At 37.0% G+C, this 27,431-nt stretch overlaps 1 protein-coding gene across 2 annotated transcripts in view; it reads left to right on the forward strand.

The window, feature by feature from the left end:
• The first annotated feature begins 884 nt into the window (after positions 1 to 884).
• Positions 885 to 27,431, forward strand: part of LOC114690673 (interferon-activable protein 204) — a 60,075-nt gene continuing 33,528 nt past the window's right edge. Inside the window, exons 1-6 of one of the 2 annotated variants that reach the window (XM_028865550.2) lie at positions 911 to 1,369; positions 10,088 to 10,378; positions 11,309 to 11,421; positions 11,918 to 12,076; positions 15,575 to 15,997; positions 17,385 to 17,573. In XM_028865550.2, the coding sequence (XP_028721383.1) occupies positions 10,111 to 10,378; positions 11,309 to 11,421; positions 11,918 to 12,076; positions 15,575 to 15,997; positions 17,385 to 17,573 (1,152 nt within the window). In that variant the 5' untranslated portion in view covers positions 911 to 1,369; positions 10,088 to 10,110. Of the gene's footprint in view, positions 1,370 to 10,087; positions 10,379 to 11,308; positions 11,422 to 11,917; positions 12,077 to 15,574; positions 15,998 to 17,384; positions 17,574 to 27,431 lie in introns of both variants that reach the window. The other variant, XM_028865549.2, reaches the window with a different exon arrangement.

A 27,431-nucleotide genomic window follows, 5' to 3' on the forward strand; every position in this document is an offset into this window, starting at 1 on the left:
AAAACAAACAAACACCAAACAAAACAGACTAGAAATTTCATTGTCTTGGAATGAAAGTAACCACGGAAGGGAAATGTTTCCACAATGAAAACATTAAAACAATGAAAGAACTTGAAGATGAAAGGCTTCACAATCTCCTGGATTGTTGCATACAAAAAGAGACAAGAGCTGCCAACCACCAGCCCTTGGAAAACATACATTCACGTCGTCTATCCAGGCAAATCAGTGGACCCCTGCCAGATGATGACATTACAGTTGATTATTACCATTACTATTACCGAAATCCATGACATTACCCTGTTTGTGGATCACCTTTAAAGCTTTCTAACTAGCGTCCACGGACTGGTGTCATTTGTTCCCTGCCTTGGTGTAATAGTAGTGCAGACAACATCCACTATCCTTAACAGGAAAAATCAGTCAGAAAACCATTGTTCTAGTCTCTGAAACTACCCGAAGTTCAGAACTTTTCATAAGTTTTCAAGGCTTTGGTATTGTCAGTGCTGTATAGAAAGTTCAGTTCAGTTATATAGAGATAGCCCATGATCTGTTGTGTTTTTTCATAAAAGATTCCTAAGGGATCATTAATCACTGAAAGAAGACAGCTTAACTGTAATACACACAGCAGTCAATGGCAAATTACTTTCTATTTAGCTGAATTTGGAGTTACATGGTTCTTGTAAAATTATGCTCTGGAAAGCTATGGCCCGGGGACCATCAATAAATTAATGAATGCTTTGGAAAGTGCTTAAACCAAAAGTGATTCACCACAGATCTTTCCCTATGCAGGAAATGTTCAACCAAGTTTGAGGAACAGGATCTGACAAGAAAGGAAGGTGAGATGGCTGAGTGACTCACTTTTATCCCTTGGTGATTTCATCTTCATTAAAATGAAAGTAAGATTCCCAGTGGCCCACCTGTAAATCTGTTGGATATGAAGGCTCAATGTTGGGCTTTGTGCCTACTTATACTTGTAAGAAAAATAACTGAGTAAAGAAAAACTCTGTTTTTGTGGTTATTTTTTTTCCTTGAAACTACATTTGTAACAGGAAATGAACTGTTCTGGTTTAGAAGCTGGGGAAATCGAAAGCTATGAACACTGCTGGGTGGAGAGCAATTACATTACAACCCTCCCTAGGGAGACAGCAAGGGGCAAGACAGTTAGCACTGCTGAAGTTAGGAACTTACTCTAACCAGTTCCCTTGTCTTCACTGTTATTTTGTAAATACTACATATTCTCAGCATTTAATGAGATTTCAACACCCTGCTGTGTACTTTTGAGAGATTTATCTTCCTACACGACATAGACAAGCCCTATTTCCTGCCCTGCTGAGGATCTACAATCTGGACATTACTGAGACATTTTCAGAAGGTAAGTGCTGCCTCTGTTATATAAAGAGCAGATAGCTCTGTGAAATCCACAAGAACGCAGGGATCACTAGTGGTTCCTCCAGTGGAGGGTGGGGGAAGCAAGGATGGTTCCAGCTGCATTAAGGGCACTGAAACCATGCAGCTGGAGTCTAATGCTTCATTCAGGAAGATGGCAGACATCTTTGTTTCTTCATCTCTGGGGATTGGGACAAGAAAAGATGCATTTTGATTAATTGGAGTTTGTAAGATAAACATTCTAAGTGTAGGTATGAGTAAATAGAAAGTGAGAAGAAGGCTTTAGTTATCTTGGCTAGAGAGCACATGGAATCCTGGTGGCTGTGGAACATGACTGCATAAAGCACAAGGTAGTGATATGAAAGTTACCGTGAAGTAATATTGAGTGTAAATGCATCTGCACATGGAGATGAATTATCTTGTAAAATCCTGAGAGTACACATCATGAAAGTCAAGTGATGTGTGTATTAAAATTTTTCTAAGATTCAGAACCACAGTTATTCAAATACAGACAGTTTTCATAAGCATTTTAATACTTTTTTTTCTACCCATCACACAAGGTAATAAAAATAGTAATTAGTCACTGAGAGAAAATTTCTGTCATTGTGGAAGTTACTGGTTATATTTTATTTGTTTTGGTTTTTGGTCGTAAGATGTATGGATTAAAGGAGATTTAAATGGAAACATACTTCTAATGTCTACTTTTAGAATATTTTAAAGGCTGTCTGCGTCCCATCACATAGTACTCGATGTGTACTTGAACTTCATAATTCAAATGTTGATTTCAGAGTTGTATAAGTATTAGAACCATCTTGCTAAGTTTATCAGTTACTTTGCTCAAAGTTCTAAATCTTTTACAGATGTTTTTACCTTAGTCATTCAGTAATTAATACACTGTTGTATTGACAAAATAACTGTTGGTTCTCATTCTGATTTTTTTCAAATTCACAGACTTGTGTGCTCTCACAGACACTGAATATATATAATGCGTGTCTGTGTGTGGATATGTGCACTTTATGAAAATATATTCCATGATTTTACAGAGCTGTGAAGAAACAAAATAATAAAAAATAGCAGGCACAATTATTAGTAGCTAATTCCATAATTAGAACTATTATATTTTTCAAGGATGAGAAGGTTTATAATATTTGGTATTTGATAAGAGTTTTTACCTTCAATTCTATTAAAGCTCCACTAATGTACATAAAGAGGATTGTCTTTAGTTTTAATTAATTTTGGATTTTTCTACTGTTAAGGAATGTTTTATTAACAACCTAGGGGTATATTTATTAAATTACATTTGACAGAAGTTTTCACTGGACTGATTTGGTCCTTCATTATGGTCTGGTAACCAGCAGGTTTCTGTTCTGCTTCTGCTACCGCCATTTCACTGTGGGATGTGTCTATCTTACATCAACAAACTGTATGTTCTCTTTCATATGTCCCTCAACCATGTTATGAACTTCCTCTTTTACCTTTTAAAAAAAATCAGGTCTTTGTTTTGAAGCATATGTGTGCCTAGGCAAGTTTGTATTTTTCATTTTAGAAGAACTGTATTTTGTTTCTTTCTCATTGTTTTAGTTCTTTGAGAATTTCATGCAGTGTACGTTGCCCATATTCACCCCTTCCCACAACTCCCTCCAGATACACACTCCCTTCCCTTCCCACCCAACTTTGTATCTCCTTTCCTTTTTTTTTTTTTTTGGTTTTTTGAGACAGGGTTTCTCTGTGTAGCTTTGCGCCTTTCCTGGAGCTCACTTGGTAGCCCAGGCTGGCCTCGAACTCACAGAGATCCGCCTGGCTCTGCCTCCCGAGTGTTGGGATTAAAGGCGTGCGCCACCACCGCCCGGCTCCTTTCCTTTTTAAAACCCATCAAGTACAGTTTGTGATCAGCCAACCATGGGCCATGCCCTTAATAACAATGATTCTCCCTCTCCCAGCACCCATCAAATGACAAATATTCCTTAGCTGGTTGTGGGAATTTGTGTCCACCTCCCTTTACTTCATGCTGGAATTCTGTTTGGCTTAAATTTGCACAAGTCTTATGATGTTCTAAAACGACATTGAGTTTATATGTGCAACTGCCCAGCTGAGTTTGGGAAACTCTGTGTCCCTGTAGTCATCCACTATCTTTGGCTCTTAAATTTTTTTCTTCCCCCTCTTCTTCAAGGATTCCTAAGATTGGTGACTACTTTTCTTTGCTGGTAGTATGAATAGCACCTCCCAGCACTATAAAAGCTAACTAGTGGGAATGTAACTTCAGGGTCACTACCAGCTGCTGTCTCCATGTTCTAAGATTTAAGTATGTGATGTCTTTATTGAGTTCTAGAAGGAAACCAAGAGCATTGGAAATAGCTTGTAGTGCGTGCCTGTGTGTTTGAGAGGAGCTATCATGGGACCTCACTGATCAACAACTCCAAAGGAAGTAACATTTTATTGACACTAGGAAAATTATTTGTTAGCTCCTGGTATCGAGTAGGATCATTGTTACTCATTAAATTTATATTAATATAAATTTTTATATATGAATATGTATATATTTTATGAAGTATATACAGTAGCAGTTTTCCATATGACTTTTTGAAAAGTCATTAGAATTGTAATTCTAATCAAAATCCCTCCACAACCTTCCCCACATTCTCCAACTGCAGTTAACCATATTGTTCCAGTATTCCACTTTACACCTTTATACCACTTCATTCTGTCCCCTCTCATTTGAAAGCATCTCTTTTAAATCCTAATTTACCTTCATTGTTCCCCAGGGGTTCATGCAAATACAGTAAAAGACATAGTTCCATATTTTAAAATCCCACATTCTTTAAATTTTTCAATACTTTATAGAAATCCAAAGTCCTTTTAAAAATCCTGGGTATCCTACATGTAAATATAGACTCCTGTAAAATAAAAAGTTAGGCACATATTTCTGATTTCAAAAGGGTAGAACTTGGACAGAGGAACAATAATACAAAGATAAAAATAAAATCCAGCAGTGCAAATCTAAATTCTGTAGTTCAATGATCCTGATTGTAGATTAATTAGGAGGCTTCCACAACACAAAACAATGTCTCAGAATTACAACAGGGCAGAGACTCCTCATTTTCCTCAACAGAATAGTAATTAGGGCAAAGTTATTTCAGGTCCTTGATCTGACTACATGTTCAGAACTTCCCATTTTCAAGGTTTCCATATTGTCATGAAATAGGCCTACTACCTATTATCTTTATCAATAAGTAATTGAGAAACACTATGGATTCATTAACCGAGTCACCTAAGGAAGAACAGCTTCACTATAGACTAGAGAGCAGCAGGCAATGACAAATTCCTTTCTATTAATTGAAAGCAAAATGTGCAAGATAATGGTTAAACAAGCTTCTGGCTTATGAACTAATGAAAATTAAGGAAATGCTTTAATGAGTGCTTAAACTAAAATTATCTGCATCAGTGATGATACTCTATCCAGGAAACACGTTCTGTTCTTTGTGGCAATAGAACCTGCTGAATTCTTCTCCTGCCACCTCCACCTTTTAAGGAAAAGAGGTGTCTGGTTGGCTCACACTTTTCCTTTAATAAATTACCTTTATTCAAAGGAATGTGATCCTCAATGACCCAAGGTAAGTGTGCTAGACATGAAGGGTTAACCTTGGATCATCCACCTATGAAGACATGTAAGAAGAACAGCTGAGCACAGCAGACCTTTGTTTTTTAGTGTAGGGAAGTGTATGCAAGATAGAAACCCTTCAATCACACTAGCCAGGAAAATCAATGGGAGGAGGCCTCACTTTTGCAGCCTTTCTCTCCCCGGAGAGAGCACAGTGCAAGACACTCAGGGTTGCACCACTTGAGTCAAATTGAAATGACTCTGACCAGTGTCGTTCTTCCCATCTTTTAAACTACTTTGTGTTTTTGACAGTTCAGGTTTTGCAACATCTTTGTCCAATCTAGAGAGATTTGTCTTCTTACTCAAATGAAACTAGCCCTGCTTCTTGCCTTGCAGACCAACTAGGATCTGGACACTGCTGAAGAAATTTCCAAGAAGGTTAGTCCTGCCACACCTTCCAAGAGTTGAGAGCTCTATGGAACCCACAAGAGCACAGGGGAAATCAGTGCTGCTTCTTCAGAAGAGAGTGGAGGGAGCGGGGCTGGTGCCAGCTGCTCTCAGGGCAGGGAACCCACAGCAGCTAGGTTCTGATGCTCTGCTAGGGGAGATGGCAGACATCTTTATTACATCCTTACTGGGGCCTGAGTCAACAAAGTGCATTTTGATTATGGCAGATAATAAAATAACTTTCTAAGTGTGAGTATAAGTATATGGGAAATGAGGAGAAGACTTTAGTTATTTTGGATGTGAAGAGTGTGAAGGAACTTGTTGGCTGGGGCAATCGACTAGGTAAATGATAGGATAGTGACATCAAGGAATTACTGTGAAATAGTATTAAGTGAAAATATATCAGGACATGAAGCTACACTCTAGTATTCTGATATTGCACAGCATGAGACACAGTGGACATGTATAGTACAATGTCCACGGATTCAAGGTATTCAAGTACATTTTTTTAATCATCCATGGCTGTCCTTATCATTATCTTTTACCTCAGCATTATCTCCATCACAGTGAGTTAGTTTCTATCATCTTGAAAGTTATTTGTTTTCTTTAGTTTTACATTGTTTGGCTTTGTTTCTTATTTCTGGTGCAAAATAGAGGGGGCTGAGTGAGAGTTAATTAGAAATATATCTGTATTGCCTACTTTTAGAATACTTTAAAGGCTTTCAAGTACCCTTTAGAATTCTTAATGTGTACTTTAGCAGAATATTGTAGACGTTGATTTCAGATGTGTGTATTTGTAAGGTTATCTCTCTTGGTGTATCATTTATGTTTCTCCATCATTCTATTTTTGCTACAGATGTTTATATCTTGTTAATTTAGTAATTGAGAAATATACTGCAGTATCTATAACAATATTTTGGGTTTTCTCAATTTCACAGATGAGTATGCTCTTTCACATACACATGAATAGGGTATGTGTGCATCTGTACATTTAGGCCAAAACATATTCTATGCTGCTATTTATTATTGTCCTATCAAAAGACATTAAATACTAAGATATAACATACACTATTATTGGTATATAAAACCAACAATAAAAGTATTATCTCTTTCTAAGGGTATATTCCTATTTTTTTTTTTTTGTCAACTTGACACAAGATAAAATTATCTGGAAAGAGATACCTGAGTTGAGAAAATGCTTTCTTCAAAATTGTCTATAAGAAAGTATGTAGGGCATATAATTGATTAATGATTGATGTGTAACCCATTGGGGGCAGTGCCACTCATGCGCAGGTGGTCCTCACTGCTGAGCAAGCCATGAGGATCAAGCCAGTAACCATTGTTTCCCATTGCTTCTGCTTCAATTGCTACCTCCAGGTTCCTTAAGTACCTTCTCTGACTCCTTTCAATAAAGGATTATGATGTGGAAATGTAAAATGACATGATCCCTTTCTTTCCAAGTTGTTTTTGGTCATGGTGTTTTATCCCAGCAATAGAACCTGTAACTAAGAGAGAAATTGGTACTGGGTTTCTGGGGTATTATTGTGACACACACACCTGACTGTGTTTTAGGAAGGATTATGAAAGAACTTTGTAACTTTGAGAATAAAAGCTATTGAATGCTTAGAGATTAATGAACTATTATGGTAATTTACAAGATAATGCAGAGGGCAGTGCAGATGATAGGGGCCTGCCTAGGAAGTTTCAGAGGGAAGGTTGAGAGTGCCCTAAAGAATCTACTGATGACACTGAACTTTTTCAACTACAGATCTGTGATTCTGGCCAGCTGGGACTCAAGAATTGGCTGTGATTAAGATGAGACCAGCATTATTGAGATATAATCTGGGAAGTGTCTTCTCTCTCTCAATATACAGAAGCAGAAGCTGTGGTCCGGAGGGGGACAAGGGTATATTTTGTGCTGACAGACAAACTATGCAATGTGAAAGACTCACCCAAGTGGTCCTAGTTTTGGAGACAAAATGAGATCATAAGGAATAGCTGAGGCTTGTAACTGTGAAAGGCAATGAAAGATCATTGGTGAAGACACAAACCAGGTGCATAGGGACCCCAGATTTTTGAGATGTCAGTACAAAGGGATGACACTAAAGATAGCAGCAGTTGTGGAGAGAGGTAACCTAAACTCAGGAGAACCACTATGTGTGTTTGGATGGAAGAGCAGGAGAAATGGAGCTGCCAAGGCCCTTAGCAGAGCAGAGAATTTTTTTACACTGTAGAATTTGATTTTACTTTGATTTGAATGAAATTATAACCTGTTTTTTCCAACTTGGAAAAACAGTGTAGGGAACTGATTTTTTTATTTTGTAAGAGCTCACAGACGAGATACTTTGAATTTTTAAAGACTTTGGAATTTTAGAGAGACTTGGAATGTTTTTAGAGAGGCTTTGACATTTGGAAGAGAATTTAGGTGTTTTAAAGAAACTGAACATTTCAAGTGTTTAGCTTTTCAGTGGTGAGGATGTACACGTACTGATACCAGAATCTAGTGGGCATAGATTGGCATTGATGCATGTATACTATGTTGTTTAAACTGGAAATTCTCCTGAAGTTTGGATGATTAGTACAAATTTAAAAGCAATAACACTTCAATAACAAAATGAGGGTTCTCATATAAATGGAACCCATAAAAATTACACATAGTTTTTGTCATCACATATCTGGTTATATTTGAAATAGTTGTGTTTTCACTAAAACCCTCCCAAATAAAAGCTTTCTATTTTCATTTTCCCTGGACCAGGAGATCAGTATTGTATGAAAATTAGAATGCTGCTCTGAAGAAGGTAGTTTCATTGTTGAGAATCAACTTTAATCTCCTCCTTAAATATATAGATGATCTACTTTTTAATATCTTATGTCTTACAGAGTATGTCTTTCTATTAATACTCTTTATCTTCCATGTCACGTGTCCTTGTGTGGATATTCTATTTAGCCTTGGATTTCTTTGAGCATGGAGGATGTTCAATTTTTCTCCAAAAAAGTGGGGAAACAATTGACACACCTAGATATTTGATATCCAATTAAACTTAGGTCCATAAAGGCATGATTTCAAAACTAAAATACAAAAAAAATTGAATTAGATTATTGGACTCATTCCATTCTCTGTCGACCATCAAGGAAATATATATAATGTGAATGAGGTACAAAGCAGTATGCTAGGTTCACTGGGGAATTTTGGGAAATTCCAGAAAACAAATTTTTTTCTTGCTTCTAATTTTCTAATTTTTGTTATTAGTTCCTTACAAATTTCTCTGATGAGGTTTGAAAGACCTGGGGACATAATAATAAGTTTAATTCTACTCCTATTTAGCAGTGTAAAATTGATAGCTTCTCAACTAGAGACAATTGGCTTAGATGTGTATGCCACCACCTCTTGGTTTCATGTGAATTCTTAATGGATATTTAGATAGCTAGAAATAGAGGAGAGAAGGTAGAAGATAGATAGATAGAAAGAATACACACACACACACACACACACACATACACACACACACACACACACACACATATATATATATATATATATATATATATATATATATATATATGGAAACTTCTATAGTAATAGGTTTGCCACTTGGTTTTTGAAACATAATTAGTGTTCTTACTCCTCTATTTCTTCTACTACCGTACCCTCTCATCACACACCCCACTTAAATCTAAAGTTTTCAAAGTTTCTGAAAAATAGAGAAAGAAATGTGAGAATGGCTTTCTAAACAATGAAAAAGAAATTAGACAAACCACAAACCTTAACAACAGGAGTATATTTTATATTTTGAAGCATATGATCTCAGGAGTAAAAATAAACTTAAAAGGAAGAGTGCCAGTTATTCAAGGTCTTCCAATATATATTAGGAGGAAGGAATATTTTTAATAAATTTGGAAACTATTAAAAGGTCTGGGAGGATTTAAAAATAACATGGAGGTAGAAAATTGTGTCTATGAACAAATAAGAACCACTGAGTCAATCCTGAAAGGATCAAAATCAAGAAACTACAGACACAATTACATCCAATAAATTTTAGGGCGCTGCTCTGAAAAGTATGTAGATGTAGAGAAATTGACAGTAATATGAGCATAAAGAACCCAAAGATCACAATCCAACCCCAGGAGAGACAGGATGCTAATGAGGGTTGTTTGATGGAAAGCCTAGTGGACAAGGGTCAGTGGCTCAGCATGGTCATGTGACTTCAGTCATTGTTCATCCAGCTACACTGTAATTGGATGCAGTCCATTTGCATATAGGTCACTTTAGAATGGGAAAAATCAGAAATCCACAGATAGATATCAAGGTACAGGCTCCAGAACCAAATAAGAATGGAAAAAGGATCCAGGATATTAACACTCAAAGCCCAGAATCTAAACTCTGCAACAGTTACTGATTCTAACACTTTTCTTCCACCACAACAGCCACTGGTCTAAGTCACCTAACATGGCTAATGGGAAAGAATATCCTAGACTTATTTATTAATACAGAAGTTCTACATCCAGTTTTCACAGTGGCACAGCTGATATTTAACTCAGTTTTTCTCTCATATGCAGTTATGGACATTATCAATTGCAGTCATTCACTCACACAAGAATATTCTTGTTTTGGAATTGTCTGTATATGTCTATAATCCTATGTTTACTTTCATCTTTTAGGATTGTCCATAATTTTAGAGATAATGAGTGAATACAAGACAATTGTTCTTCAACAAGGATTAGAGGATGTGGCTGTGGATGACTACCAGTTTAGGAAAATCAAGTCCTTACTAAGACAAGAACTAAAGCTAACAAAAAAGATGCAAGATGACTATGACAAAATTCAGTTGGCTGACCTGATGGAGGACACATTTCCAAAAGATGCTGGACTGAACAAGCTGATAGAAGTGTGTCAAAGAATTAAAGAACTTGAAGGCCTTGCTAAAAGGCTTAGAACAGAGAGAGCAAAAGGTAACATGGGAGCACCTTGGACACTCATCCCTTTTCTTCTCTCCCTGAACGTTCTGGGCTCCCTGCAGCGATCAGAGCTGATGTGCCGCTTTACCACTGTGTGCCTTAGACATTATGGGGGTTGAAGCATTTCAGATGTCAACAAGTTGATTTCAAGAAACCCTTTCTCACAAAGAAATTTGATATATTTCAGGGTAAACTTCTTTTACATTGGCGGTAAATAAAATAAAAAGCAGCTGTTGAGATAGATTAGAATACCCAACATGGTAGTAAAACCATAAAATAATAAAGTGAACAATGAAAAAATCACTTAAAGCATATAGAGTACATTTAATACTCAATTAACAATCTTACCCATTCATTAATATCTTTTCTGCTAACAAATATTATCTAATACTTAAGTACAGGTCTGCATCTTTAAGATGTGAAGAAGCTTCTCTTTATAAAGTCACTAAATTTAAAAAGTATTAGATATATGGGTACACAACTCTGACCCCAGCATTTAGCATAAAGAAGATTTGAAACTGCATTTTACATTGCACAAGTTTATATCAGATTTCCTTTAATTGCTTTCTATGATTGGAGAGTATTATACACAAAACATGACTAGTCAGTGTGATAAAAAATTTGGATTTTTTGGAGAACAGGAATGAGAAAAGCTTAGCTGATGGGCATGGGTTCAAGGACAGGAAGCGTTTTCTCATTTTAGAGGGGACAAGTAAAAAAAAAAAAAACATCAAGTAGTGGAGACTGTGTCTAAGGCTGTGCTTTTAGTGGTGTGCCCCCACAGTAAACTAATAGAATAAACATAGTTATGAATGCAATGGAGAGAAAATGGCAGGAAAACTAGATGGTTCCAAGTCCTCTGTGTTGGTTTATTGGGCTCTTTTGTTCATGCATTTGTTGTGATGAAAATTATACCCATTCTAGTAAAAGGAAAATCCCCACTGAGAAAAAAAAAGCAAGAAGCAGGCTCTGATACACCCACATCGACTACCAGCAACACTGTAGCATCTGATGGAGGGGAGACTTCCACAGCTCAGGTGAGCTTGAGGAACAGCAGCTGGCTGGCTGTCCACAGAGGGGTCAGCAGTGGCTCTTCCTTACTCTGTCCATCAAGGACTCACTGCTTTATTAGTTTATCGTCAAGCTTTATTGAAACTCATGGTAAGTGGTCATGCAGCATTAATATGTGTTCACGCCTACTAGAGAGTTGTGTACATGAAAATCAGGTAGAACTATGGTGTCCATGTTTACACACCAAGTTTTAAAATTCAAATTCAATTATGTCCTACCATAGAGATAATAATAGAAAAACTGTGTATATAACTCTTTCCTCTCTCTTTGTTTAATGAAATAACTTATGCACACACAGTTTATGACTATTTATGATCATATTTTAGACCTGGCGAGAGGGTGGATGATGTTCCTCCTTCAATTTCCCAACATATTCTGGCATAATATACTAACTAATAATGAAGACGCATTCTGTTCAGTTGATACTGAGACTCATTAACAGACCATTGGATATATTTTCAGAAAAGAAAAAGTACTAATAAAGAAAAGACTGGAGTGAAGAGGACCAAGCGGTCTGAAGGACCAGATCACCCTCCCTGTGCTGAAGAAGCCACCGCCAGCTGCCAGCCCCCAGTGCTCCAGGTCTCTTCTTCAGCTTCATCCAACACGCCTTCAGCTAAGGTACAAGTTTTCTACCTCACATTCAAATATCAGAATCAGATCTTGATGTTCTGACTATGTCACGCACTTATCACTGAGATTTAATTAATTATAAATACACAGAGGTTGATTATAATAGATATAGATCATCATATAAAGACAGAAACAGGCATAGAAATGTAGGTGATACAAATAGAATTTTCTGTACCATAATCTTGTGTTGCCCTGGGGAAACTTGAATTTGGCATTTCTTTTGACAATAAGGCTTGTGTTAATCCCAGGCAGGGAGAGAGAGGTGAATATTCTAGCACACACAAGTTTCAATAGCAATGGGCCTTATTTCTTCTCTCTTGCACTATCACATATCTCTTCCTGTTATATGACTAACCTGTTAATAACTTTTCTTCAACACAAATCAGGGGTATTTCTTTCTTCAGAATTTTTGTCACACTATATTTTCATTCCAGCTCAAAAGCATGTAAGTGTCCAAACACATCCATCCTCTGAATTTTAATGTTGGTGTCTTGCCCTATCCTATATATATACTCCCAGAAGCCCTGTCCACACTAGGTTAAAAATGGATAGTTTTTACCTGAGTAAAATATTCTTGTTTTATTACCAGTTATGACACATAACTAATGATTTCCCCCATTTTACTGTGTGTATTGTAAGATTATGGTTGTCCTATTCTTTCTATAGATACTTACAAACCCTGAAATTTCCAGAAGTGTAGAAGTGAGAATCATCACAGCTAAGAAGGAAAGATGAGAGCTGTCTGTACCAGTTAAGGCTCTGACAGGTGTCTTGTGAGACTTAGAGGTCACAAAACAAAGTGATAACATAGGTGAAAAGGAAGTAATCAACCACTTTTTGACTAGATTTAAGGCTTATTCCATGAGATGGAACTCATAACTGACATTACCAAAGCCGCCAAGAATCTGAGAGTAGGTAGGCCATGGGCCTGCGAGAAACCTACTACTCTTTATTATTCTGTTAAAGGAACATAGCAATACTATGACTCCTAATGACATGCTGTCATGTTTATAGAGCGGTGCCTCATTCACCTCTCATTAGACAAGCTTCTTCTTGCCATAGATGGAAATTAACACAGAGACCCACAACTGGTCAATGTGCAGACAGTGAGAGACTTTACAGCATTCATCCCTCAATTGGTTGTCTTCATCAAATCACTCTCCTCAAGACTCAGGTATCTGTGTGGACGGGGAGGATGGAAGAGTGTAAGGGTCAGAGCTGGTGCATGACTCCAAGGACACAGTGTCTTTCAGACAAACAGGACTGATGCACATATGAACTCAGAGACCATGGCGGCACACATTAAAAAAGCACAGGTTCAAGCCACCTGGGGACCCAGAACTGAGAGGAGGAAGTGGACAAAAAGTCCCAACCCTAACCAAGAAGCTATTTTCAGTTGATATCTACTAACAAAGGGAAAAAACCGTTTTCTCCAATAAACACTATCCACCACAGTCTGAGCACGCCCAATGCCTGGGAGAGGTTGGCCAACACAATAAGACTGTGTGTGGGTGTGGGGTGGGGGATGGTTTTTACTTTTTATTGTTTGGGGATTTTTTTTTTCTGTTTTGCTTTGTTTTATTTTCTATCTTTTCATTTTGTTTTAGTTTTTGAGAGTGAGAGAAGGAACACGAAGTTGGGTGGGGAGGGAGGAGGATCTGGGAGGTGTAGGGGGAGGGTAATCATGATCAATACATATTGTATAAAAAGGTTTTAAGTAAAAATAATAGAAAAAATACCAATTCTGGGAGTAAAAATATATAGTGAGGAAAATTAAGGAATTTTTGGAAATTCAGGAGAAGTCAATTTATGAGAAGCTGGGAGTAAAAGGAAGTGAGCTACAGCTGATTATTTCATGTTTACTCTTCCTGGGTCAGGCTACTTTCACTTTGGACTGCCAAGTATTTCTCCAGTATCAAGTCAGTGTTATTCTCATAACACATGAAAAATGGGATGATTGATGCCTCTTATTTTTTCCCGAGTTCTCATTAAAGGAACAAATGATTTGTCACAGAAGGAAAACTACAACATTATCAGCATCCATTCTCTGGACTCTCCCTTTCCTCTCTCTATCCCTCTTTCCTCACCCCCCCTCCTTTTTTTCTCACTTGAGAAGCAATTTTTACTCACTCCAAACTTTACCATTCAGGTAATTTAAAGGTTTTTCCAAATATTTTTTTCAGATAGTTTTGTAATTATGGGGAAAACTTTCTAGTGTAACGTCTTACAATAGCTATTACTTTATTACTTGTTTTTCCGATTAAACATATCAGGGCTATCTTTCAAGTCCCTAAGTTAAAATGAATAGAACATTCAGTGACTACATCAGTATTTATGTTTCTTTTTTAAATAATTCATTTTAGATTGAATATCTACTACCATAATCTCAGTACCACGTTCAGTGATTACCCTTAAAATGTGTGCATTAAGGATCATTTTGAGGACTTCATAGTAACCCATTATTTTATCTTATGCACATCCTATAACTTTGTTGTCAATTTAAATCTGGTCATTGCTACTGTTGACTTATACACCCATCACTACCACTAACTCTACTGCCTTTTGATTTTTTTTGTTATACTAATTGTTTACACTGATGAAAAAAATCAGATTCAAGTGAATTCTAATCACTCATAGGTGATGAGTGTTTGTGACATGATAGCTTGTATTATTTTCTTTCCCGTGGGTCTGTGGAGACAACAACACTATCACCTTATACTCAAATCTATGAAGTTCATAGCTTTTTATACTCTGTCTTGGAGTTAGGCAGTCTTCCCTTTATTGAAATACTCTGTTGAAACCCAGTGAGCTCAGAACACTGTGTAGAAAAGTGATTAGATGCCTATCACTATCTTTCTGGATTTCCAAATCCCTGCTGTTGAAGAACACTCTCTATCCATGCATAAGGACAGGGCTCTAAACATAGTAACTAACTGTACCTGATCCCATTCAAAAGAGGTGCCTGAGGGCAGGCTCATGTTGGTTTTGATCATTTAATTATAGCAGATTGGTATATGCAGAGGAGACATACTATAATTTGTACCCTCAGAATAACCCCAGATAGTTCAGTGGTAACTAAAGTCCTATGTCATCTGTATGATTTATATTTACCATTCTATATTTTCAACAATACTTAACTTTCCCCTTTTATATTCCTCTGCCATAAGAGTAAAGGATATATTTGAATTAATTATAATTTTACTTAAGTACTTCATAAAATTGCTCTCAAATTCTTGTGCCGTGTTCATGCTGAGCGTCTTGCTTCCTATTAGAAAGACTCCTCTGATTTTCAGTGAGTGTTCAGACTTCTGTGGCTGAAGCCCACTGCTTTCATTCACTAGCCTTTTGGAGTTCCTCTTTAGCTTATTCATAGTGATATAAATACATAAAAATTGTTAGAACCAGTGTGCAGATTGTGATTTATTTTATGTGAAGGCTAATTTATATTTGCTTACATGTTTATACCCCTGTGTTTGTCCAACCCAGAACCAAAAGACACAGATCCAAACTCAGAGCATTGCCAGAGGTGCTATTCTCCAAAAGGATGCCATGACAGTGATGGTGCTCAATGCAATAGACCCGTTTGTATATGAGTTACCAGAACAAGGAGGAAAGAAGATGTTTCATGCTACAGTGGCCACTGTGAATGAGTATTTCCATGTGAAAGTTTTCAACATCAACCTGAAAGAGAAGTTCACAAAAAGGAATATCATTGTCATCTCCAATTACATCAAGTTCAAAGGAATCCTGGTGATAAATGAAGCTTCAATTGTGTGTGATGCTGGTCCTGACCAGAAGATTGAAGTCTCCAACCGTCTTATCAAACGAGCAAATGAAACTCCCAAGATCGGTCATATTAAAAACGGTGTAGCTGGAACGCTGTTTTATGGGTTGTTTACATTACACAAGGTAATGCCTGACAACTTGTCTTTTAATTTTTCTCCACCAACACCTGGAATCAAATATGATAACTTTCCAGTCACAGCTTAATGGCAATACTGTAAAACAGAACTCTCCCTTGGCTAGGGATAGAAGGTAAAATCATTCCACCACGTATTAGAGAATAAGAGTGGGTGACCCTTTAACAGCCTGCTTCTTAAGATATCTCTGAAACAGCTCTCTGAAAATGACTTACCAACAAACTTTATTTTACTACTTACAAGTCCTACTCTCAGCCACAGTGAGAAGGAATGACTCAGGACACAGGTCAGGGGCATGCCGACAGTCTCAATTTTTAAAGCAATACCACAACTATACAATACTTATTATTTTCTTTCTATACACTATTTCTATAGCTTCCCTGAACAAGGTTGAATATTTATTGTGATATGAATTTGGAGTAATAAATAGATTGGTCGGCATCCTCACAAATCCAAAAACATTCAGTATAATGAATTCACTATCTCAGCAGATAGTAGTTTAACCATTTAATGATGACTCTTGTAACTTATTCAGTTAGCTTATTATTTCGGAAGACCTTAGCAACTAAGAACTACTTTATTAAATGACCTTTGGAAGGCAAGTAAATCTAGTTTTCTCATTTACAAATGAAAATATATACAGACATCTCATTGTTTCATCAATCCCCAAATTCAGGGTATTAGGATTCAGTTTTCAAAAAAATGACAACCTTGGTGAGCTCTGCAAATATTTTATAATGTTGACAACTTTAAGCCTCTTTAAATCTTCTTTTAAAAGCTCCTTCACTGTAAACACTTACTTTATAGCACACTCTTTAGAGACTATGCTTATGAACACAATACAGTGAATTGTGAAGCTCATACACTATGAATTGGGGGACATTGACTTACTTGGACACGGCACTGGAAAGAGGGAAGTAAATGGAGAGGGTCTGAATGAATTGCTGGGATCCTATCTGTTCTGTAGATTTCCCTTTAAACTATTGAATGAATGAACTATGGGAACAAATTCTCATTCATCCCTTTATAAGCAGAAGACATAAAGATGGTTGCCCAAAGTTCTAATTTCTGAGATCAATCAGGGTGGTTTATGGAGAATCCAGACTGGTGAGGAATAGGGAGTAGTGAAAAACAGGAAGAACATTTATTGTCCTAACATTTCCAGACACAAATCTTCTAGATAACAAAAGTAAATCATTGCAGTAATAAGAGAAAATTCTTTGGGAAGACTTTGGTGAAGATACCTGTATGCCTGTGTCTGTAATAGATTTCATATTTTCCTGTGATTTTTGTCATAAAATGTCTTTTTTGAATGTATAACAACAACTGTGAATATGATGACTTTCAGAAAAGGAATGTTAATTTTACTTTTACAGAAAACGGTGAACCCAAAGAACACAATCTATGAAGTAAAAGATGATTCAGGAAATATAGAAGTTGTAGGGAATGGAAAATGCTACAACATCAAGTGTGAGGAAGGAGATAAACTTCAACTCTTCTCCTTTCAACTGAAAACAATTGGCAAGCAACCTAAGTTGGTGTGTGGTGATCACAGTTTCATTAAGGTAGGAAGAAGACAGGGAACAAATTAACCAAAGAGGAAATTGACATTTCTTTAGGACTCCAAACATGAAATTTTCATTGTGTTACATAGGCAATTCTGTCTGTGGAGGACAGAATTCAGATGATGTCTTTATACCCATTTCTATGGGGAAGATTTTTTTAAAAATGGATGTTGAAGAAATAATTCAAAGAATATTGTATATGTGCAAAATAACAAGATGCATGAAGAAGTTAGACTGCCATAGAAATATGTCATTTGAATAGAGATCAAGAGCAAGAGTTTTGATTTGAATGCCAGCTTTAAAAATTAGGAGTTGGCTGACATTGGGGAAAGTTTAACTCTTAACCTGGATTTTAAGGGAAGAAATGCTTATACATTTATGAGTTATCACAGTGTTTAGCACTTCATAGGAAATGAGTAGGTACTACTTTCTTAATTGGGTAAAGACACTAGATAGAGAGAGGTCTAGGAAACAGAAATGGCACAAAAATATACCAAAGAATGGATCGACACCATTAATTCCACTACATATGGAAATATCCAACCTACTCAAATAAAGTCATGTTGAGTATGAAGAGCCTTCTCTTCAAGGAACCCATAGTTGGAAAGGGGTAGCTCAAAATAAGGCAATACAATGAAAAAGATGAAGCAGAGAAGATCAACAGTCTTTGAGAGGGCAAAGTCATGTAAGGCCCTTGAGGGCAATAGGCAAGGATGGGTGACTGGAGAGATATAAACAATGCTTTAGCTCAATTGCTAGGATCTTATAGTATCTCTCTCTGTCTCCTTCCAGGTCACCAAGGCTAGGAGAAAAAAGGAAATACCCACTACCCATTTGAACCCAAAAGATGGAGAAGAAAGCAGCTACCTACTAAATCAATTCAGTGCTTTTAACAGCGAAGTTTTTAAATTAGAGACACCAAGCAATTGGTAATAAACAACAGCTTGAGTAGTACATCCATGCATTTAATAGTTTCCATATCTGATTTGTGATTATGTATTTTCATTTTCAAAATTTCTTATTGTTCTCTTTTGCTATGAAAATAACACTTGAATTTAAATTCTCAAGTATAGAAATAATAAAAATTTTTAAAAGGAATGGGGGGAAAGGCTGGGTTGTGGGAGAAGGGAGGGGAGGGGATCTGTAGTTGGTATGTAAAATGAATAGAAAATTTCTTAATAAAAAAAGAAAAGAAAAAATGATACCATCATTCAGACAAAGAAGCTGTCCACAGTATGGGGAAAGATTTTTGCCAACTGCACTGCTGGCAGAGGGCTAATATCCCAAATATATAAAGAACTCAAAAATCTAGAAAATCAAGAAAACAAATAGCCCAACTGGAAAATGGGGTGAAGAAAGAAGCAAAGAATTTTCAAAAGGGGACACTCACATGACTGAGAAACACTTAAAGATATGTTCAACATCCTCAGTCATCAGGGAATGCAAATCAATTTTGAGATTTCATCTTAAACCTGTCTGAACAGCTAAGATCAGTAGAACAAGTAACAGCCCATGCTGGTGAGGCCGTGGAGTAAAGAGAACAGTCATCCATTGCTGCTGGTGTGTCAACTTCTTCCAGTCTCCTTGAAGCATTTTAAATGCAGTTCACTTTTTTTTTCTGATTTTATCTAAGAAGCTTTTTCCAGGCTCAACAACATAAGACTGTACGTTTTGCTCTCTTTAGAAAGTTTGTGGTTTAGTTCTTTTCTTTTTAGCCTGTTATCTGATTTTTCCCTTATTTTTAAGATATGAAATGGGATTTGCAGTATTATGATTATAGAATTTGTCCCATTAAAATGATTTTTCTTGGAAAAATATGCTTGAATAAACTCTCCTTTTTCCACTTACTTGTTTCTTACTTTGGTCCAAAAGCAGCTTTCTAGATTATTTATTGTTTTTGAACAGCAGTTCCTCTGTATTTTAAATGCAAAACCACACTGAAAAATTGATTGTCTTTACAAAATAATAGACAAAATATTATAGTTTTCAATATTTCATGATGTGGAAATCAACATATTTGACACTCCCATACCTTACAAACATGCATATAGATAATAGCTTTTAAAAATCATTTTCCAACATTATCAAGTACAATGAACTGCAATATATCTAGCAATAGCATTTTAAATTTTGATCAATTTCACCTCTTCCTTCTTCTTCAGTTCTTCTGAAATCAATACTCTTCACATACCAAGGTTACACTAAAGAGTAATTTCTGTCTAATTAGTGTGTCCCTATACTCTTAGCTATTGTCATACACTGGAGCATATTAAGTCTACCAGAAGCCACACCTTAATAAAAATGGCTCTCTCTCAGCTAAGGGTAATATTTTCTTAGTCTCTTTTCTCCTTGCTGGGCTTTTGTCTGGCTTGAGTTACACATGTCTTGTGGGTTTTCTCACAACCATTGGATGCGTATAAGGGCAACTTCCCTGTTATATGTAAAGTGGTTTCCTATACTCATCTATCCACGTTTGCTCCTATACTATTCTAGCCTCTAGGAAGCATGTAGGTACTTGTGCTCACAGACAAGCATGAGGAAAACTAGGAATGTTAAACATGCAGTTTTGTCTCTACAAAGGAAGAGGTGTATAACTTGTTTTCTTCCCAAGAGACTGGAAATGTATATGGTTAATAGCCTGGTGACCTCTGTGCTATCTGCATGCCAAATGACACCAGCTCACCCAAACTCTTATGTTTAACTCAATCTATAGCACTGAAACCCTTATGATGAACATTGTTTACCTTGATCCTGCTTCCAAAGCAAATCTATAGAACCTATATTTAGAGAAGATTTCACCTGTGCTTGACCAGACTTTCAATATAATAATGTCTTAAGCTTTGTTATGCATATGGGACTAAGTTTATTATCACTAGGAAAATTTCTCCAATTTGTGTTCTGCTTAATATGCCCAAAGTAAACTACCCAATGTCAGGGTCTAAGTTTGAAACAACATAGGCTGAACTCAATCTACATCTTGCCTCTCCTAGACCAACACTCTACTGGTCATGGTGTTTACAGTGACACCTCACACCAGCCTGCTCTTCTACAGTGATCCCTTTCATGTGGAAAGAGGGTTTGCATTATAGATGTTCCATTTAGGCATGAGCCCTGCACAGTCTCTTATTCTCTATACCTTGAACAGTTGTGGATTTTTGTGTTAATTACCATAGTAATGATAAGTCATTAGTAGTCACTTTAGTACTATGTTACTTTGGCCGAGTAATAACAGTTGCATCTCCCCTCTGGTCTATGACCTGTCTATCCCCAGGTTCTTGTATCTGATAACAGTAATATACATGAATTCTATCTTGTGAAGTAAGCCTTAAATCCAAGAAGAAAGTGGTTGGTTACTTCAAAGATATTAATGCCACTATTGTACTTCTGGTAATACATTGCCAGGCTTGTTCTGGTTGATACTTTCAGGGTTCATAGCTAAAAAAAAAACCCTGATGTTTACTTTTCTCCTCTAACAGCATGCATACATATCAGCTTCTAGCACTATGAAAGCTAACAAGCAAAGATGAAGCTTCCAGATCAACACCAGCTTGATTTCTCTATGCTTGATGACCCATTAATGCCGTGTCTTAAGCAATAGGGACTTAAAAATCATTAAAGAAAAAGGTTGACCAATAAACAATACAATCCTAATTATACTCACAAAACAGAAAGGCACACCATTTCATAATATAAATACTAGTAGTTCAAAATGGATTTTTAAAGCAATTACAGAAAAATGATTTTTTACTACTGAGAGGGTTAAAATAAGACTTACATTAATGAGAACATATATGAAATTTTGAATTTTATTAATCAATAGCATGAATAAAATGACTTTTCTCACAATATGCAAATGCCATTCAAACTTTAGAGATGACAGAAAAATCACCACTGTAGTGCAAGATGTGACTAATGAAGAGTTATGATGGTATGAGGAGGAAGAATCTGGAACCTTCAATTCTTAGCTCTCTATTTGCTGTGAATCTAAAACAACTCCACAATTAATGGAAAAATAAAAGTTTTTTAAAGAAAAACTCTAATGTTTGTTGGAGGAATTTTTTATAACTCACAAACTGGTATAAAGGACCAAGAACAAATATACCTGAAGAAAATGGAAAGATTACATAGAAAGTGCCAACTCTACTAGTTATCAAGACTAGTGTAAATAAATAACTGCTATAAATATGAAGGCATCAGGTTAGTGGAACAGAGAAAAATCAACAGGAATGTGGTAAGGAAGTAGAATATTATTACAAGAAAGCATGACATTATATCACAAGGGAAGAATGCAGAACTATGAAAAAGTAGGAGTGATAATGTAGAGTGAAAACAAACTGAATCATGTTCTTGCCATGTGTTCTTTTTTATCTGTTTGGTTTTTGAGACAGGATCTCTCTATATAGCTCTGCCTTCTCTGGAAATCATTAGACCAGACTGGCTTCAACGGAATAGAGATACACCTGTCTCTACCACCTGAGTAGTCTGCATGGATACAGATTTGTAATACTGGATGTTTACCATACAAAATATATATTAAAAGAAATTAAAGACCGAAAAATAAAATTTAATATTATTATAGTTAATAGGTATTTTATTTTTCACTATATATTTTTAAAATTTATTTTAAATGAGATGTAATTACACCACTTTGTCATTCTTTTTCTCTCCAACTTCCCCAAGATCTACTCATTCTCAATCTGATAGAATTTTTAAAAATAATTTTTGTTATATAACTTATATGCATGTGTGTATGTAATTATATGGACATTAAATCAAAGAAGAAGATAGGTGGTTTCACTGATGATATTCACGCCACTGTTGGACCCCTGGACATATTTTGTCAGGTTTGTTGTGGTTGTGATCTGCATCCTGTGATGCATACCAAGATCACATTGTGTGTAAGTTTTCCCTAAATCTTTAATTGCTAATCCATAATTATCTGCTTCTTTTTGGTCTGAGATATCTATGTGACAGGACAATTCTCCAAATGTTTAGCCAATCCCTAAAAATCATGAAAAATGCATTTTTAGCATTCTTTTACTCCATTTATGAAACTCTCTTCTGCACAAATTGGATTAAGGAAAACTGGTCTGCACTATCTAGTTCAGTGATGGTGATTTGTGTGCTGCCTGCTGAAATGATTATGAAATGAAATGACAATGAAAAGTGAGAACAACCTGAATCATGTTCATTCTTGCAAAATGTTCTTTTGTTTGTTTTATTTTATTTTATTTTATTTTTTTTGAGACAGGGCTCACTGTGTAACTTTGTCTGCCTGGGAACTCATTATGTAGACCAGGCTTGCCTTGAATTCACAGGGATAATCATGTTTCTAATACCCCAGTGCTGGAATTAAAGGCATGCACCACCACACCTGACTTTTCCCATATGATCTTGACCCTCCAATCTCTGACATAGGTCATTCTCAAACTTCCCTGTGAATACACCAATGTCCTACACTACCAAGTACATGACATCCACATAGCATCTAAAGCTACAAAAGAGAAACTTGGGTAGCCACAGGGGTCTATGGCTTCTAACCACATCTTCTGTGCTTTTCTGTAACCTACTCTTAATTCAGTAATCTTCAGATGGCTCCAATATCAGTCTTCAATCATTTAGTATGTGGTCCAAGTCAGGATTAGAATGATTAGTTTTCTTCTTCCCTGTAGAAGTTAGGTTTCATTGGAGTCTCCATTTCCAGTTGATAAAGATGACAGACACTCACTTTTTCATTAAGACTCCATGGGCATATAGCATTGCAAAAGTTTTGTTAAAATCTCCACTAGTGATAACAATAGATTTTTCCATTTTCTTATTGCAAGCAGTCCCTTGATATCAACTTTCCTGAAAATAGCAACGATTCTTGGAGGTTGAGAAGTTAGCTGCAGGGGTCTCTGTCAACACTATGGCCAGCAGATTAAAAGTTAATGTAAGACAAGAAGGAAGTCTGGTTCAAGACAACTTAGTACTGGTGTTGGTTCAAACTTCTGCAATCTGAACCTGGGCAGTTTATTTTAGGCATATTTAAGTACAGTGCAATTTGAAAAGAAAATTTACTGGTATAACAAAATTCTGTGTACACAATGAGGCATAATTACATTGAAACTCTTCTCAAAGTACATAACACTTCCTCCATGAAGATGGGTTTTATAGATAAGCTCTAAGTGGTATCTTAACTACTTAGAGGAGGATCTGGTATCATAGTATAGCTCATAAGATGATAGAGCAGAGGTCACCTATGTTATTAATTACTTCTTGCTCTGTTTATGGCATCTTGGGGGAACCCTGGCTATTCAGATAGTACTGAGGTCACCTAGGCTATTAAGCACCTCCATTTCCAGCCTTCTAGGTGGAAATCAGGTTATACATCTCTTCCTTTGAGAAGACAATCCTGGATGTTTAACATTCCCGCTTTTCTTAGTGCTAACTCTGAGCATTAGAACCTTTATGTATGGAACAAGTTTGCCCCCATGACTAGCAGCTATTGGATTTTCCCTTATGCTCCTGGGTCATGAGACAAAGGTCTAATCTTAACCCTTAATATATCTCAACACTGATGTCTTTGAACATTCTGCAGATGCTCTGAGGAAATTATCCAATGGGGACAGCTCACTGCTTCATCTCCTGAAGCTGCAGTTCAACCAAGCTTTTAAAAACAATTTTACCAGTCATTTTGTTATGATAAACTTTGGGAAACTCTAAATATCCCTGTAGCTACTTGTACATAGGCTAGAGGGAGTGTCCTTCCCCTGGTGCCTAGAAGAAGGACTGCTGTGATTGCTAAAAACATGAAGATTCACTTCTGTGGATAGTATATGACTATTCCATACATTCTTCTTGGGCTGTTTAATCAGCCTCTTCAGACTCGGTGAACAGGCTGAAAGAAATCCTCCTCTAGTGTTTCTTATAGTAAGTAGTACAGAATTGGTTCCCCAAAACTGCTTCTCCAATGTTACTTTTTTTTTTAAAGATGTATTTATTTATTACATATACAGTGTTCTGTCTGCATGTTATCCCTGCAGGCCAGATAAGGGCACCAGATGTCATTACAGAGGGTTGTGAGCCACCATGTGGTTGCTGGGAATTGAACTCAGGACCTCTGGAAGAGCAACCAGTGTTCTTAACCGCTGAGCCATCTCTCCAGCCCCCCAATGTTACTTTTATTGGCTACTTTTGGTGGTGCAGGCCAAGCTAGTTACATGGAAGAAGGAAACAGCAGAAGGGTAGCAACAGCAGAAGCTGTGATACAGCCATCTAGGTAGTCAACAGGCTACACTGGAAAGCTGTCAAGGGTACTGGATGCTTGACAACTTAAGATGAAACTACTGAGCAGTTTGAAAGAGTAGCCAGAACAGGAATGGTGGAGAGGACAGAAGTAAATAGAAGAGCAAGCTGAGGGTAAGGAAACACAAGGCTTTAAAATGTAAAAGAAACTGAAGGCTGTGGCTGTGAGAAGTATTCCAAAGGGCTGTCAAGCCATTAGAGGCAAGGCTGTTTGACACCAGAGGCCAGGGAACTTAAACAGTACTAAGACAACCATTAGGGTCTGAGATATTCCAGTACTTAGGACCACATGGATGCTGAAATGCCAAGCTAAGGAATTGGAAGTGCTTAACCATTCAGGACTCTTAATATTTAAAGAACTAAGTGTCCTAGTATTCCATGTACACTTGATGATGTTCCTTACTGCCAGGCCCTGCCATTCACTGCTGCCAAACACAAAGGAAAACAAAAGCTGCCAAGGGCCAGATCTTGAAAAGCATCTGTATACTCCTGATTTCCATCCAGTAAAATGAAGGGTGACTGAAGGGTGACAGAATCAGTCATGGTACCATCCTGGTTCCAGGTAAGTTAGCAAGCTCCCACATCACCATCCACCTCCTGGTGCCATTTGCCCCATGTCTCATGATTACAGTAGTCCAAAAATGCTATTCCAGAAACCATCCATGATCCTTCATAGAATAATACAGTCAGACAAATCTTTCTAGGTCCTGATGTTTCCAGAGGTTCAGAGTTCTTCCTCACTTTTTATGTCATTGATGCTGTCATTACATGGAACCTCAACTTGACATATCTGTCCATAAATATAATATAGAAACACTAGGGGTCATTTTCATCAAATAGGGCAGTTTGGTGGTAGTCCAGAAGACAATGAATGCCAGATTGCTGTATATTTATTTGACACTGGATTTGCATATTATAATGACATCATATAATGACATCTGGAAATCCATACCTTGAGACAATGAATAAACACATCAGGAAGTGCTCAAAAGAAGAGTGATTCCAATGAAGAATGTTCTCTTGCCAGTAAATGTTTGATGGTTATTCTTAGTTGTCAACTTGAATACATCATGAATTAAAAATGAAGTGAACACTTGTTATGGATTTTTGTTTAATTTGAAGTAGGAAGATCTACTTCTAATCATAATCTCTGAGGTAGGAAGACACACCATTAATCCAGATCATTTGAGCTAGTAATAGATATGCCTTTAATCCAGATCCAGAGTTGGAAAGACTTATCTTTAATCCAGATGATTTGAGCTGGGAACGCTGCCTCTAATCTGGGCCACACCTTCTGCTGGAGGCTGCTGAGGGCCATGGGAGCCTTGGAGCAGGCTCACCAAAGGCTACCAGTAGGAGGCCTATATAAGGACATGAAAGAAGGAAGCTTCACTCTTGCCTTGTTAGCAGTCCATTCCTTCACTGGCATTAACACCTACTTATTCAGGATTCCAGCATATACTGAAGACCAGCTGAGACATCCAGCCTTGTGGACTGAGACACTTCTGGATTCATAGAGTTTCTGTGCCAGTCATTGGATTAGCTGGATCACAGACTGTAACTCATTCTAATAAATCCCCATATATGTGGAGCTGCCTAGTTCTCTCACTGCTATCTCCTCCCTTAATAGGGCAGGTAGGGGTGGGTGAATGAGTTGCCTTTTTTTCCCCAATGAGTTGGTGGTGACTTTAATGAAAATGTACTCTTATAGGTCTACCTTTAAATGTCCTAGATCAGAAAATGTCCTTTTCTGAACTTGTACCTGTTAAGATTTGTCAGAATAAAAACTGAATATGGCTGCATTTCTTTGTGACTACAGTAATTTCCTGCTTAACAAGTCAAACTCTGTGAATAATAGTGAGAAGTGTTCTGACTGACTAGTCACTGCTTTCCCAGGGAGATCACTCAGAAACACCCAGAACTACTTACACAAAGAGGGGGAAATAACCAGTGTCATTTTTCCTATAATTTTGTAAACTCCTGACTTTCTAGGTATCTGATGAGATAGCACCAACTATACAGTCCAGTGTCTGAGAGATTTACTCATTTATCTTCCTACTTAAAACAGACAAGTCCTGTTTGCTGCCTTGCTGAGGATCTAGAAGCTGGACATCTCTGAAGAATTTCCAGCATGGTGAGTCCTGTCCCTGTTCTAGAGAGAGCAGGAGGCTCTGTGACCCCCACAAGAACTCAAGGTTCAGTGTTGGTTTTTCCATGTGGGGTATAGGGAGCAGGGCTGGTTCCAGGGGTCCTCACAGCAGTAATGTCTTCACTCAAGAAGATGGTAGACATATTTATTACTCTATCCTTAACACCTGAGCAAAGAAAAACTAAGTTTAACTCTTGTGGATTATAAAATAAACTTTCTATGTATAAGTCTAAACATGTAGAAAAGTAGAAGCCTGTTTATTCTGTCTGAAGAGTGCATAGGAAACCTGGCGGTTGTGGTGAGTGACTGGCTGAAAGAAAAGGAAGTAACATTAAGTGAACAAGCATAATGGATTTTAAATGGTGTTGTCTAGTATTATTACCATGTTTAGCAGCATGAGAGCTGATAAACCTGAGCAGTAG

This window comes from Peromyscus leucopus, chromosome 15, assembly GCF_004664715.2.
Source record: "Peromyscus leucopus breed LL Stock chromosome 15, UCI_PerLeu_2.1, whole genome shotgun sequence".
Taxonomy (NCBI): Eukaryota; Metazoa; Chordata; class Mammalia; order Rodentia; family Cricetidae; genus Peromyscus; species Peromyscus leucopus.